This window comes from Artemia franciscana, chromosome 7, assembly GCF_032884065.1.
Source record: "Artemia franciscana chromosome 7, ASM3288406v1, whole genome shotgun sequence".
Classification (NCBI taxonomy): Eukaryota; Metazoa; Arthropoda; class Branchiopoda; order Anostraca; family Artemiidae; genus Artemia; species Artemia franciscana.
Window position 1 is genome coordinate 1,339,932 of NC_088869.1, and position 14,638 is coordinate 1,354,569.

At 35.3% G+C, this 14,638-nt stretch overlaps 1 protein-coding gene across 1 annotated transcript in view; it reads right to left on the bottom strand.

Annotated features, from left to right (window-relative positions):
• Positions 1 to 14,638, bottom strand: part of LOC136028709 (DNA polymerase alpha subunit B-like) — a 65,637-nt gene that overhangs the window by 11,694 nt on the left and 39,305 nt on the right. The window contains exons 3-5 of the mRNA XM_065706572.1: positions 11,013 to 11,098; positions 6,095 to 6,359; positions 62 to 329 (exon numbers count right to left, since the gene is read on the bottom strand). Of these exons, the coding sequence (XP_065562644.1) occupies positions 62 to 329; positions 6,095 to 6,359; positions 11,013 to 11,098 (619 nt within the window). The remainder of the gene's footprint in view (positions 1 to 61; positions 330 to 6,094; positions 6,360 to 11,012; positions 11,099 to 14,638) is intronic.

Genomic DNA, 14,638 nt, shown 5'->3' on the forward strand with positions numbered 1-14,638 from the left:
TCTGAATAAAGTAAATAAATGTAGTCACTGAAATGAAAACAACACTGAAAAATGTTTATACCTTTATCAGCTGATGGCTTTAAACTCATCGGGCTTTCTACTTTCGGATAATAGATTTCCGAGACATTGATTATTTTCCCAGTAGGGTTACTCCCCCTTACAGCAACAACTTGGCCAGGAAAAAGAGCATAGTTTGCAACTTCAGAAACATCTAGGCTAGTTGTTCCACCCTTAGAGGACGATACACTTCCTTGAAGAAGGACTGATTTAGAATTCAGTCTAGCGTCTGCGGCTTCGCAGCAAATGCGACCAACACAGATGACGGGATCCTGAAATGAACAGTTCTTAAAATAAAAACCTAATAAGCACAATTACTTGACATCAAAAAAAAAAAATAGTTAAATCAGAAGAGACCGCTCATCAAAAAAAAAAAAATCAGACGGGGGCGGTTCATAGTCATCATTTGAAAACAAAACCAATCTCGAAAAATATTAAAAGACGACATTACTTTTGCCACAGTTGGGTCAAAAAACAGAAAAGGTTATATTTTCAGTCAAACGTGTTTGAAATTTCTCAGGATAGAAATTCCCTTCCCTTAACTGTAAGTTTGAACTGTCTAGCCGGAAGGGATAACAAGGTTACTGCAGAAATATTTCTCGAAAAAAATCAGACTAAAAGTGTAAAAAAGGTATAATTGTACTGGAGTGGGAGGAAGGACGTCAATAACAAGATTTATGCAAAAGGTGCCCAGGACAATTTTGATAACTCCATATTTAATATATAAAAAAATTAAGTTTTTAAATTTTTACAAATAAAAAATACGGAACTAAAGTTTTGATATAAAACCCATAAAATACAATACTTATAACCCTCCCCCGTAAAAATCCTCTGGTGGCCATTCTTGCTCAAGAGTGGGTCTGGCATGCCCTTATTTTATGTAGCCAACAAAGATGGGCTGAGTTATAAAGGACAATACATATGGGATAAATGTCTAGTCAGTATAAGGTGTCCAGACGAGCCAGGGGTCTCATCAAAAATTTGTTTTACCTAAAACCTTCGCAAGGGTATACTTAACAACTTCTAAGAAGTCTTGGGGATCGGATGAACAGTGCGGTAACGCACACAGGACACATACAGATACACATTGGAATTTTCATATAGATTTAATTATTACCAGTAGATAATTACGGTATCTGTATCCAAGGTCATATCCATGGGATGATACTGAGTTTGACCCCCCCCTGGAAGTTTAGTTCGATTCATAAAACAGTAACAAAAATAAATATATTCAGATTGTTGATGCGCTTTGTAGTTTTTATTTATTAAATAATAGTGCATCTAAATTTTTTTAATCTTGTCCAAAATTTCCAGTGTTCAACTATCTTCGGTAACAACGAGGCCCACTACCACGAAAAAAAGGTGGAGGATGTTAACCAACTCAAAACCTTCACCCTTGAGTCCCCAAAACCTTTCATGGTTTAAGTTTGGCATATGATAGAAAATTTGGAGCGTGAGAAACCAAATGTCAAAATAATGTTCCAAAATTTCTCCACTGAGATGATAAGCATTAGACTTTTCATGTAGATTTAATTATTACCACTAGATAATTACATAGTTTGACCCCCCCCCCCCCAGAAACTTCAGTCTGATTCGTAAAACGGTAACAAAAATGAATATATACAGATTTTTGATGCGCTTTGTAGTTTTTATTTATTAAATAATAGTTTATATAACTTTTCAGTGTTCTTCAGTAACAACGAGGCCCACTACCACAGAAAAAAGGTACAGGATGTTAACCAACTCAAAACCTTCACCCTTGAGACCTCAAAACCTCCCATGGTCCAAGTTTGGCATGATATGATAGAAAATTTGGAGCGTGAGAAAACCAACTGTCAAAATAATGGTCCGAAAATTTCTCCACTGAGATGATACAAATCAGCGCTATCAACATTGTGTGGTTTTAGCTATACAACCCACAAGAATCGACCACATATTTTTCCGCTATTCTTACTCAAGTCACGCGCTCTCAGCCACGACAAACCGCTAAATCTTTCCAAGAAGCAACGAATACTACTAAGAACACTTCCGGACAAAACATGTGTGTCATTATTATAATTAATGTAGAGGGGCCAAGGCATTTGAAGTTCACCATTTGCATATTGTGCTTCGTTTTGACCCACCGAGAAAACTGATCAAAAAACTACCTGTCTTAACCAGCAGGGTATTAGACCCAGTTCTAAACCCAACAATGCAATTAGGGCAGCCACACGATAACTACCCACATATATAATAGGCAGTATCGACGTTAGCCACTTGTATGTTGATATCTTATTGTTTAGGATAACTGAATATCAATACAAAATATAATTAATATATTACAATTACATCTACGCGAGATGGAATTGGAGAGTGAACCAACAAAAACAGGATTTCTAGTGGCAAGTAAGTGATTTCCAACTTCATTTAATCAGGATGGGGTTACAGAAAATTTTTAATTAGGAATTTATTAAATACACCGTCTGTATTGTAAAATTTAAGAGAAATTTATGACCTTCTAGTCAGGGAAAAAGGTCGTTTTGATAATCAAACATTTGCTAAATTTTATAGTTAAATACCCACACCTCGTGTATTTAATCGTTCCATCTTCAAAGATATTAACAAAAAGTAACAAAAAGAGTATCATCATCATTTAGTTATAAACTGAATATAACACAAACCGAAACAAGCAGAAAAAACCGGGTCCCCACATGCAGACTTGTGGAGGGATTCACTAACCGTTTATAAACTACAAACTGAATATTTATTTAAACTGAATACAACCCAAACCCAAACAAGCAGATAAAACTGGGTCCCCACATGCAGGCTTGTGGAGAGATTCATTAACCGTTTATAAACTACAAACTGAATATTTATTTAAACTGAATACAACCCAAACCCAAACAAGCAGATGAAATCGGATCCCCACATGCAGGCTTGTGGAGGGATCCATTAAACGCTTATAAACTGCAAAATGAGTATTTATAACCGTAGTTTATAACCGTTTATAAACTACAAACTGAATATTTATTTAAACTGAATACAACCCAAACCAAAACAAGCAGATAAAATAGGATCCCCACATGCAGGCTTGTGGAGGGATCCGTTAACCGTTTATAACCTACAAACTGAATATTTATTTAAACTGAATGCAATCCAAACCAAAACAAGCAGATAAAATTGGGTCCCCACATGCAGGCTTGTGGAGGGATCCATTAAACGCTTATAAACTGCAAACTGAATATTTATTTAAACTGAATACACCCCAAACCGAAACAAGCAGATACAATCGGGTCCCCACATGCAGGCTTGTGGAAGGATCAATTCAACGCTTATAAACTGCAAACTGAATATTTATTTAAACTGAATACACCCCAAACCAAAACAAGCAGATAAAACCGGGTCCCCACATGCAGGCTTTTAGAGGGATCCGTTAACCCTTTATAAACTACAAACTGAATATTTATTTAAACTGAATACAACCCAAACCAAACAAGCAGATAAAATCGGGTCCCCACATGCAGGCTTGTGAAGGGATCCAATTAAACACTTATAAACTGCAAACTGAGTATTTATTTAAATTGAATACACCCCAAACCAAAACAAGCAGATAAAACCGGGTCCCCACATGCAGGCTTGTAGAGGGATCAGTTAACCGTTTATATACTACAAACTGAATATTTATTTAAACTGAATACAACCCAAACCAAACAAGCAGATAAAATCGGGTCCCCACATGCAGGCTTGTGAAGGGATCCATTAAACACTTAAAAACTGCAAACTGAGTATTTATTTAAATTGAATACACCCCAAACCAAAACAAGCAGATAAAACCGGGTCCCCACATGCAGGCTTGTAGAGGGATCCGTTAACCGTTTATATACTACAAACTGAATATTTATTTAAACTGAATACAACCCAAACCAAACAAGCAGATAAAATCGGGTCCCCACATGCAGGCTTGTGAAGGGATCCATTAAACACTTGAAAACTGCAAACTGAGCATTTATTTAAATTGAATACACCCCAAACCAAAACAAGCAGATAAAACCGGGTCCCCACATGCAGGCTTGTAGAGAGATCCGTTAACCCTTTATAAACTGCAAACTGAATATTTATTTAAACTGAATACAACCCAAACCAAACAAGCAGATAAAATCGGGTCCCCACATGCAGGCTTGTGAAGGGATCCATTAAACACTTATAAACTGCAAACTGAGCATTTATTTAAATTGAATACACCTCAAACCAAAACAAGCAGATAAAACCGGGTCCCCACATGCAGGCTTGTAGAGGGATCCGTTAACCCTTTATAAACTACAAACTGAATATTTATTTAAACTGAATACAACCCAAACCAAACAAGCAGATAAAATCGGTTCCCCACATGCAGGCTTGTGAAGGGATCCATTAAACACTATAGACTGCAAACTGAGTATTTATTTAAATTGAATACACCCCAAACCAAAACAAGCAGACAAAACCGGGTCCTCACATGCAGGCTTGTAGAGGGATCCGTTAACCCTTTATAAACTACAAACTGAATATTTATTTAAACTGAATACAACCCAAACCAAACAAGCAGATAAAATCGGGTCCCCACATGCAGGCTTGTGAAGGGATCCATTAAACACTTATAAACTGCAAACTGAGTATTTATTTAAACTGAATACACCCCAAACCAAAACAAGCAGATACAACCGGGTCCCCACATGCAGGCTTGTAGAGGGATCCGTTAACCCTTTATAATCTACAAACAGAATATTTATTTAAACTGAATACAACCCAAACCAAACAAGCAGATAAAATCGGGTCCCCACATGCAGGCTTGTGAAGGGATCCATTAAACACTTATAAACTGCAAACTGAGTATTTACTTAAATTGAATACGCCCCAAACCAAAACAAGCAGATAAAACCGGGTCCCCACATGCAGGCTTGTAGAGGGATCCGTTAACCGTTTATATACTACAAACTGAATATTTATTTAAACTGTATACCACCCAAAACAAGCAGATAAAACCGGGCCCCCACATGCAGACTTGTGGAGGGATCCATTAAACGTTTATAAACTACAAATTGAATATTTATTTAAACTGAATATATCACAAACCAAAACAAGCAGAAAAAAACCGGGTCACCACATGCAGGCATGTGGAGGGATTCATTAAATGTTTATAAAACTACAAATTGACATCATACACGAAAATGACTCAAAAAATTAAACCACGCTATTAACTATCAACTATGAAATGGCAAAAATAAGATCAAATAAGCATAAGAAAAGAGAAAACAGAAAAGAAGAATATACCCATGTATAACTTTTCCGATTTTGTAATTATTTCCTGGAAATTCCTTAAAATATTGTTCAGAAATAGGTATATCATCCAATATCATTACCACTACAAAAACAGATCAGCAATATGCTCGATTTCCTAGGCGATTTAGATAAATTGGAATCAATTTCCCCTTAACTATCTTGTTATATGGATGAATAGTGTTTTTCTCCATAGTCTTAGTAAAATTGAACTATTTCTTATGAGTGTTGTCGTCAGAGTCCTTTTCCTTTATTTTCCATCCTCGTCGGTGTACATTTTATGTAAAGAGGGCATAAACAATTTAAAGCACTATAAAAGATGGTGGCCAAGAATAAGATATGGGATTCTGGGACCTTTCCCGATTTTCAAGAATTGTTGGCACGAAACTTTGATGAATCCGAGGGCCCACGCCTCTCCTTCAACTCTCTCAAATTGAGATGTCTGGTGGTGGTTAGGGGAAATAGGTTATAATTTTGATCAATCATTTCTCCGTTTTTTTTTGTTTTTTTTTTGTTTTTTTTTGGTAAGAAAAAATTCTTTTTCTTACTCAACGAATGTTTCAACGAATGCTGACGTCAACGAATGTTTTAAGGTGATCTGTCGATATTATTCTTTTCAGATGGAGGGGGAAAAACTGAATCAAAACATCTCAACTTCAAACAACAACATCCTAATAGAATCTTATAACAAAACACAATTCTGATAGAAACTTTCTAATAGGTCAAACGAAATAAAACTTACTGGATGTTGTTGAGAAACGTTTGCAACTTCACCGAGATCATTTTCTTCCACTATAATCGAGCCCATGTAGTCAATGAGATCGTCAAATACATAGCTAACATCTCTGAGGCTTTGATACATGTACTTGTATTCCCCCATTTTGCGCCAAATTTGGATATTTGGTTCCCATCTTTCCCCAATCCAGTTCGTCCTCGGATCACCGTATTGTACAAGCGCATTCAAGCTGTTAGTGCGGTTTTTGTATTTTCCGATGACATCCAAAGATCTTAAAAAATTATGAACAATCACATTCAAAATTCTCTAAGAAGATAAAAAAATTCCTTGTTGGAGCCAAGGAGTCAATGCAGTTGAAATCGTACAGATGATCCCTTATTACCAAAAGATCAATCGGACCACCCCCCCAACAGGAAATAAAACAGTTAAGACTATCTTTACTACATGTTTCTAATGATTTCAGACACAATGAGTGATTTGAGACAATGACAGTTATTCATATTTCCAAAAAATATTGCTTTCGAATTTTTTATATACTTTAATTGCTGAGGAAATGAGGAGAGGCTGCCCCCCCCCAGAAATAAGTAGAGTAGCTTAGTTTTGTATACGTCTTTTTATTGGGTCTCTTATCCACAAGAATCTACAGTGGTTACTCCTGTTTTCAAAAAGAAATGAAATTTCGTCGTTCAACAGCAATCGACCTTGTTTTGAAGAAAGGGCATTTTAAAGCTCAACTTCTCGACTATGGAACTGAGCGTAAATATGCCAGGACTTAAATCCAGAATGACATTCTCGTTCCTTTTCACATTTCCAAAAATAATTTATTGAATTCTACTCCATTCCGGATAGAAATTTCATGCTAAATGAGGAGCGAGGGGGGAGGATAAAAAAATGAAAGTGTAAGGAAAACACGAAAGAGCTGAAAATAACTAATTTTGAGATCCTGAAAGGGGTATAGCTAAAAAATAAACTGGTCCTCATAACAATTTTAGACTAATGTCTGGACAGGAGCTTTGAGCTGGCAAAATAGTTGATTTTTAGATGATAAAGAGGCCACCTTTTATCTTTCTTGGATCGCTTCTAGCATTATTATAATTGTACTTTTCTAGCTTGACTATGTATTTCAAACTTCGATTGTCTAATAGGTAGCGTAGACTTCAATTTGCAACAGCAGTAAATATCAGTTAAATAAAAATTAAGACAAAAACAATAAATAAGTGATCACAAATATCATCAAGCAACTTACCTTTTAATCTTGATGACTGGATGAAACTTTGTTGGCGCGCAGTACACCGATTGTTGCCCCTTAGAATGTGCTCTTTCATGTCGTAGGATTCTATCACCAACACGAAAGAGCACATTCTGGGGAGAAACATCGTTCTTAATTTAGAATAGATGATACTATAAAGGAAACTATAAATCTATAAAGAATTATTTAAATAATAATAAAGTCTATAAATAATTTAACAATTCATTTGGTTGATCTCTCATTCAAATCTTACTTGGGTTCGAAAAGGATATTCAACAATTAAGGTTTGTAATGCAGTCTAGGAATTTTTCTATTTTATTTTTATACTAAAGAGAAAAATCTACGGAACGCTAAATAACATGGCTATAAAAAATAGGCGGTACAGTAAAAGTAGACATTTGGAGTCGACAGCTGATTCAGGCAAAGGATAATGGCACCCTTAGAAAACTTGGAAAACTAGATTCTAACTATCTTAGCTCTATGACTATCTACCTTAGTTCTTCCTCCCTAGGAATGATGCATGGACGGATAATAAACAGACTTATCTATTAACAAATGAACTAACATCATTTTTACACAATTCTAATAAGGGGGCTAATGCCAGATTTGCCTCTCACTCAATTAGACTATCTGTCTTGGCTTTTCTACAATTAGCCATGACTTGATGCCCACAACTATTCGATTTTAATTCAATAAATGAACTAACATCATTTTTATACAATTCTAATAAGAGAGTTAATGCCAGATTTGCCCCTCACTTAATCAATCTGCCTTGGCTTTTTCTATAATTAGCCATGGCTTGATGCCCACAACTATTCGATTTTAATTCATCTATCTAGTTCCAAATCTTGTTTCGGTTCGAAAAGGATATTCGACAACTAAGATTTATTATGCAGTCGAAGATTTTAGTTTCAATAGGAAAACTCTCATTTAAATTTACAGTTTCAACAGTTTTTCTAAAAAATATTTTTATTATTCTCATTAGAAAAGAAGGACAAATCTACTGATTTGTGTGCCACAGATCGACCGCCAGACCAAAGCTCAAATCTACTCTCCTTTGGTAGCTAACGTTAGGCTACGTTCGTCAGACCCAGACCTAGGTAATGAAGATGAATCCAATCGAGATATATATTATATATCACTTATATATTATATTATATTATATATCACTTATATATATATATATATATATATATATATATATATATATATATATATATATATATATATATATATATATATATATATATATATATATACTCAAAACGTAGAACACTTCAGATGGTTTGACAAGTTTTCAACCATGGAAGGGCTTTGGTCCTTCAAATTAACACCCCAGTGTGAGGAACTGGTGTCTTGCTCGTTATGTTGGTATTGCCATCTACTTCGCCTGCCCCCGCAAACTCCTGTCCGTGTTGAGCTGCAAATGTTAGGAACTACCCCAGAGGAAGACCACGCGCCAGATCAGTGAACATAATCTGAGATCGAACCACTTTACAAAACAGCAAGGCCAACAAAGCTCCAACCCTCGCCTATAACAGGTTACTTTAGAGAAGACTAACGGAGCTGAGGTCAGATTCCTTCAACATTGTAACGCTACCGAGCAAGAATTGCAAGTCGAGTAAGTCAAAAGTGGGTATTTTAGACTTCACTCGTCTCATTGGCATCATAGACTTAGATTTGCAACAACAATAAATATCAGCCAAACAAACATATCATTAACCTACTTAACTTTAAACTGGGTAAAATTACATTTGCACGCAGCACACTGACAGGGCTGTTATTGAAACAGGGCTGTTATAGTAACAGTGCTGTTATAGTAACAGGGCTGTTATGAAAACACTCCCCGAGTGTTTTCATTGATGCCCTTGCAATTTAAACACGACATGAAAGAACACACTCGGAGGAGAAACTTCACTTTTTGCTTTCATAAAAACAGTTTTCTAAATTAATTAAATTATTTTCTAAATTAATACGCATTAAACACCATGTCCAAATATAGATATACTCGTAAATATAGAAAGTTCCCTACGAGTCGCATGATTATCAATAATGATATATTTAAAATAGTGAGCAACAGAAAATTGATATGTACCTAGGTTTAAAACGCTATTTTGATTACGATGCTTCTCTTTGTTCTTTTAATGACGATTTTCGAGAGAAAAAAACATGCCTTCTACGTTACCACAAACTGTGGTTTAATAGCCTAAAATTAATATTTCCAAGAAGAAGATTTTATCTGTGAACCATGGCTATGCCTCAAGCAGGTCGCATGATATCAACCGATAGTGTATAATTGTATAGGATGAATCGATTAAATATTTCCAACCCCAAATACGAGCAGTTGTGTGCAGAGAAACTATTTCTTTTTCAAAACGATCGTTAAATGAAAAAATGACTAAAAACAAGCAAATTCTGTAAAATGTAGGAAATTATAGAAGAACTATAGAAAGAAGAGATACAACCCCCTTCCCATACATAGGTACCCGATTTTGAGATTACAGGCTTTTTTCTTGGACCTTGTTTTAACTGATGGATTTAGGTCCTAGTAATTCAAACCAGTGGCGTATTTTATTCGAATCCTAAGGGGAGAGGGGCATGCAAAGTTGAAGCCAATTTTTCCAAATCCAGTGAAAATGACAACTCAAAAATGAGACATCTACTACCATAAAGACAAAGGCATACTAAAGAAAACTGACCTGTTTTTCTAGCTACTTGACCTATACAGGCTTATATATTTTATTATGGGGAGACTGAGGTCTGGGAGCAACTTGGGTCTAGAGGGAGCAGTTGTCCACCCAGGCCCTGCGACCAAGAGTGCTTCCAGGGGGACCCTTCCCCAGTTACACATTTTTATAAAACCATATCATTTAAACAAATTCTACTTGCTCCCAACTCAATCCGAAGCTTACCCTTGTCCGAAAAGCCCATGACCACGCAAACGTGAATTATCTTAGTTTTACACAGAAAGTTCAAACATCCAATACAAAAATAATCATTATGGAAATAAAGCTGATGATATTAAAATTGATTTCTAGTGGATACTGAAAAAATCTTCCTTTTACTGAACCACTAGTCTTCGACTTGAGACCTTTTGTTCATGACCGGCCCACTATAAATCTTTATACCCCATTGTTGTTTGAGCGCAGTAGACATACTCTGTCTGTCAGACGGTGACCCGAGGGGTTCCTCCACTTTCTGCAACCTGAAGAACAACTCCAACCGCCACGATTGGTACACTTTGGCCATGCTTGGCACATACCTCCTAGTGTACGTGATTTGTTGGTTCCCTCTCGAGGGGATCAGAAGAAGGAACCATTCTGACCAGAGCGTACAAAATAATGGGGAAACTTCTTTGTTTACAAAAGTAATTAAAGAAAGTCGTTTTAGTAAGTGAGATTTTCTACTACATTCTTTTTCTTTTGGGTATTTTTTCAGTTGAGCTTTCGGTGTATTATTATGATATATTTAATGTCATTTGTTTTGTATAGTTTGTACCGAAGGAGAAATGTGACATGTTTGGTTACCACATTCTTGGATATGTGATTAGCAACCACCTCGGAAAAGTTTTTACTTATCGAATAACCATATGCGTTACACTTTCTTACTCTACGAAACAATGTTCCGAAAATTCATTGTATCACAGCATTGATAATTGAAATAGGTTACACTTACGGCGTAGAATTCTTCAGCGGTAATTCTGGTGATACCAGGTCTATTTGTCTTTTGGTGCCAACATTAGCTGGTGTTTTCGGTACCTCCTAGAAAAAACCCTAAACATAAATAAAAAGAATACAATTAATGTTATTGAGCTAAGTCTGTTGAATCAATTTAAAAAAGGCTGGGTTATACACAAAGGCGTATCCAGGATTTTTGTTTGGAGGGGGGGGGGAATAAAAAAAGTTTAAAAACGCATCAAAAATTTATGCGCATTTCTCTTACGTTTTTACGAGTCAGACAATAATTTCGGGTGGTGGTTCAACCCAATCCCCCCCTGGATACAGCCTTGGTTATACAGTCTGTAGTTCAATTAGCCAGTTATTTCAAAGAAATATGATTTTTAATAGGCGAACCTTAAAACCTTAAAAGACTACTGAAAATAATACCAAGTGTTTTTTTTTTTATTTCACGTATTTTTTTTCAATCGATACCTAAACTTTTTTATTATTTATTGGAATAAATAAGAACAAAATTTAGCATCAGAATGATTGGTAAAATATAGAGCTTTAACAACTAAAAAATCACGCATCCTTCACCGGCTGATTTATATCTCGGAGTGCTACTTGTTCCGTCACGCAGGGCACACTTCCGTCACGCGTGATGTACCAACTTGCATACACGATTTTTGGAAGTGCATGACACACCGCAGAAAAAAGCTTTTTTTTTACATACTGAGGCTAATTCTAATAAATTTAGGCTACTCACATGGTGCATTATTACATCACAACCATGCATGAATCTAGAATCTTTAAAGAGCCAATTACATTAAAAGAAAAACATTTTTGCCTCCTTGCCCAATCTCTTAGGTTTCATATTTGAAACCGTGATTCTTCGTGGTTGTATCAGATCAATAGTATTTAGGGAAGCACCCTATTTACATCAATATTGCTAAGTAGAACCGCGAGAAAAATAAGCTTTTCGCCTAAAAAATATAATTTCGTATAAATAATTTCGGAATAAAAAAAAGGTTTAATTTTTAAGGAAGCTTTTCGTCCTTAAAATGCAGCTTTAACAAACTGCATTTGAGCATTCCAAAAGACAACTAAACTTTCAAAGGAAGCTACACTTTCTAGCTACACCATCTTCGGCTGTTTGGCCTCGATGGTTTCAGCTTTTTTCGCTGTTTTTCACCCCCATCCCTTTATTTAAATTTGTCAACCGCTACAACTAAAACCTGCCTAACTTCAAATGAACGACTTCTTCATTAAAAACTGACTTCCATTCTTCCTGATTTTTAAAATAAATGATTTTTTTAATGGTTCTGTAAGTTTCTGCTTAATCAATTTAAACCATTAGATTTCAATTTCCTTGTTCTTGGATCTTCGAGATTTACGGTGTAAACAATATTATTCTTGGCTTATTAGGTTACAGACATATATGGTTCTTTAAATTTCCGCCAAACTGGTCCAAACGATCAGATTTCATTTTCACTGTGCTTGATGCTTTTATGGTTTATGGTGTAAACAACCATATATGGTTGTGTAAGTTTACACTTAACCAATTCTAAGATCATATTTTTTTTTCACTATCCTTGATACTTTATGGTTTATGGTGTAACATAGTTTATATAGTTACAGATACACGGTTCTGTAAGTTTCCACTTAACCGGTCCAAACAATCAGATTTCATTTTCACTGTGCTTGGTACTTTTATGGTGTAAACCACCATATATGGTTGTATAAGTTCTCACTTAACCAATTCTAACATTATATTTAATTTTCACTATCCTTCATGGTTTACGGTGTAAACCACATGGTTCATAGTTTAAATAATTACAGACATAGACGGTCGTGTAAGTTTTCACTTCACCGATCCAAACAGTCAAATTTCATTGTCACTGTCCTTGGTACTTTAACCTAAATGAAGGCATTATGTAAAGGGTTGAATAATGACAACATGTTATGTAATAAAATTTGACCAGGGGAAATTACGGTACTCGCCATGTTTACAGCCTAGAAACAGAGGCTCTAGATTAGCCACTAACAATATAGCTTCTGGTCATCTAAGCCTGTTTCTGATACCCTAACAAAAAATTGCTAGTAAAGTTGTCCAAACAATGATGCTTCTCCGAGGTAACAAAATTGTTATTAAAAATTATTGGTAAACTTGGTACTTGTATGATATACCCCCTACCTAATATTCTCTATCTAATTAGAACCTTGGTTTTTCCATAATTTTAGGATTTTAGGATCAAAATATGATGAATATACAATGCAAATATTTCCCATACAAAGTTATGGGAAATCCCAAAATTATGGAAAATCAAAGGTTTCACCTAGATGACGAATATTAGGTAGAGGGTATATCATACAAGTACCGCAAAATGTTGTAACATTTAGAAACATTATTGGAGCAAACTGTGTGAAAGGCATACTAAAAAGAATTAAAAATCTAAAGAAACTGACATATTTCGTCGTTTTTTTTTTTTTTTTTTAATTCATCGTTTGAGTACAATCATGGACGATTTTTTATAGTTTTGCATTGCACTTTATATTTTTTTAAATTTGCAGTTTGGTTTTTAATTGATTTTTTGGTACTTACGTGTTATAGCGACCACACTTTGTTCTTGATCTGTAACGAAACCGCTTTTCTGTGTCCATTCGGAGAATAATCAGCTTAGCTTGAGCAAGATAAAGTACTATGCAGGTAAATATATAGAGGTGGTTAGGTTAGGTGTTTAATATAATGCGTTCTCGGCAACCTACAATCCGTAATTCTGATTTAATTTCCATAATCGTGTTACTAAAGTATTATATTGTCATCATATTATGATTAACCTAATGCATGTTATGTTTCATTATGATTAATCTAATTTCGCTTCTTGAGTGTGGTCGTTGTAACACATAGGTACATCATTTTTTTTATTATTATTATTTCAGCATTTGACAGCCCGTTTCTTACATTCTAACCCAATAGATATGTTTCAAAGAATTATTAGTAATAAGTTTATGTTGGTTAACAAGTCTGTTTCCAGTAAATTGCTAGTGACGGCGGAAACAATTTGCAGCACAAATATGTCATTTTTGGTGAAAAAAAAAGCTTTATAGCCTTCCCCCTACAGCTTAGCAGGGTATATCAATTATTTGTACTTGGTTTTCTCTATTCTCATTGGATGATTTCTCTCAATCTACGCATGGCACTTTAGACCAAGGGCAGAGAATCAGAAGGACGGTACCTGCGTTACGCAAAACATTGGTACAAATGTAAAATGTACAAAATAGGTACATTCGTCAAATTGTCAAATTGCAACAAAAAAAATGTCAAAAATTGCTAAGTTTAAGCTTTTTTCAACCTTTTTGGTTCTTGAAACCTCTGAAAGTTAAGATTAGTTTTCAAAATGCGTTATAACCCCTTTCCTCCCTCGTGTATTATACAGCAAACACTCAAGTTCACACACACCCCCAAAAAAAACGGTTTCTTCCAGCTTAGCATAATATGAGACAAGACTAAGACAAGTGACAGAATAGACGGAAAATATATAATTTGGGCTATATATTTTCACACTAAGAGGTGGGTGGGGGGGGGTAAAGTATTTGGACACTTCGAGATTATAAAACAATTCTTACTTCGGTAATATACAG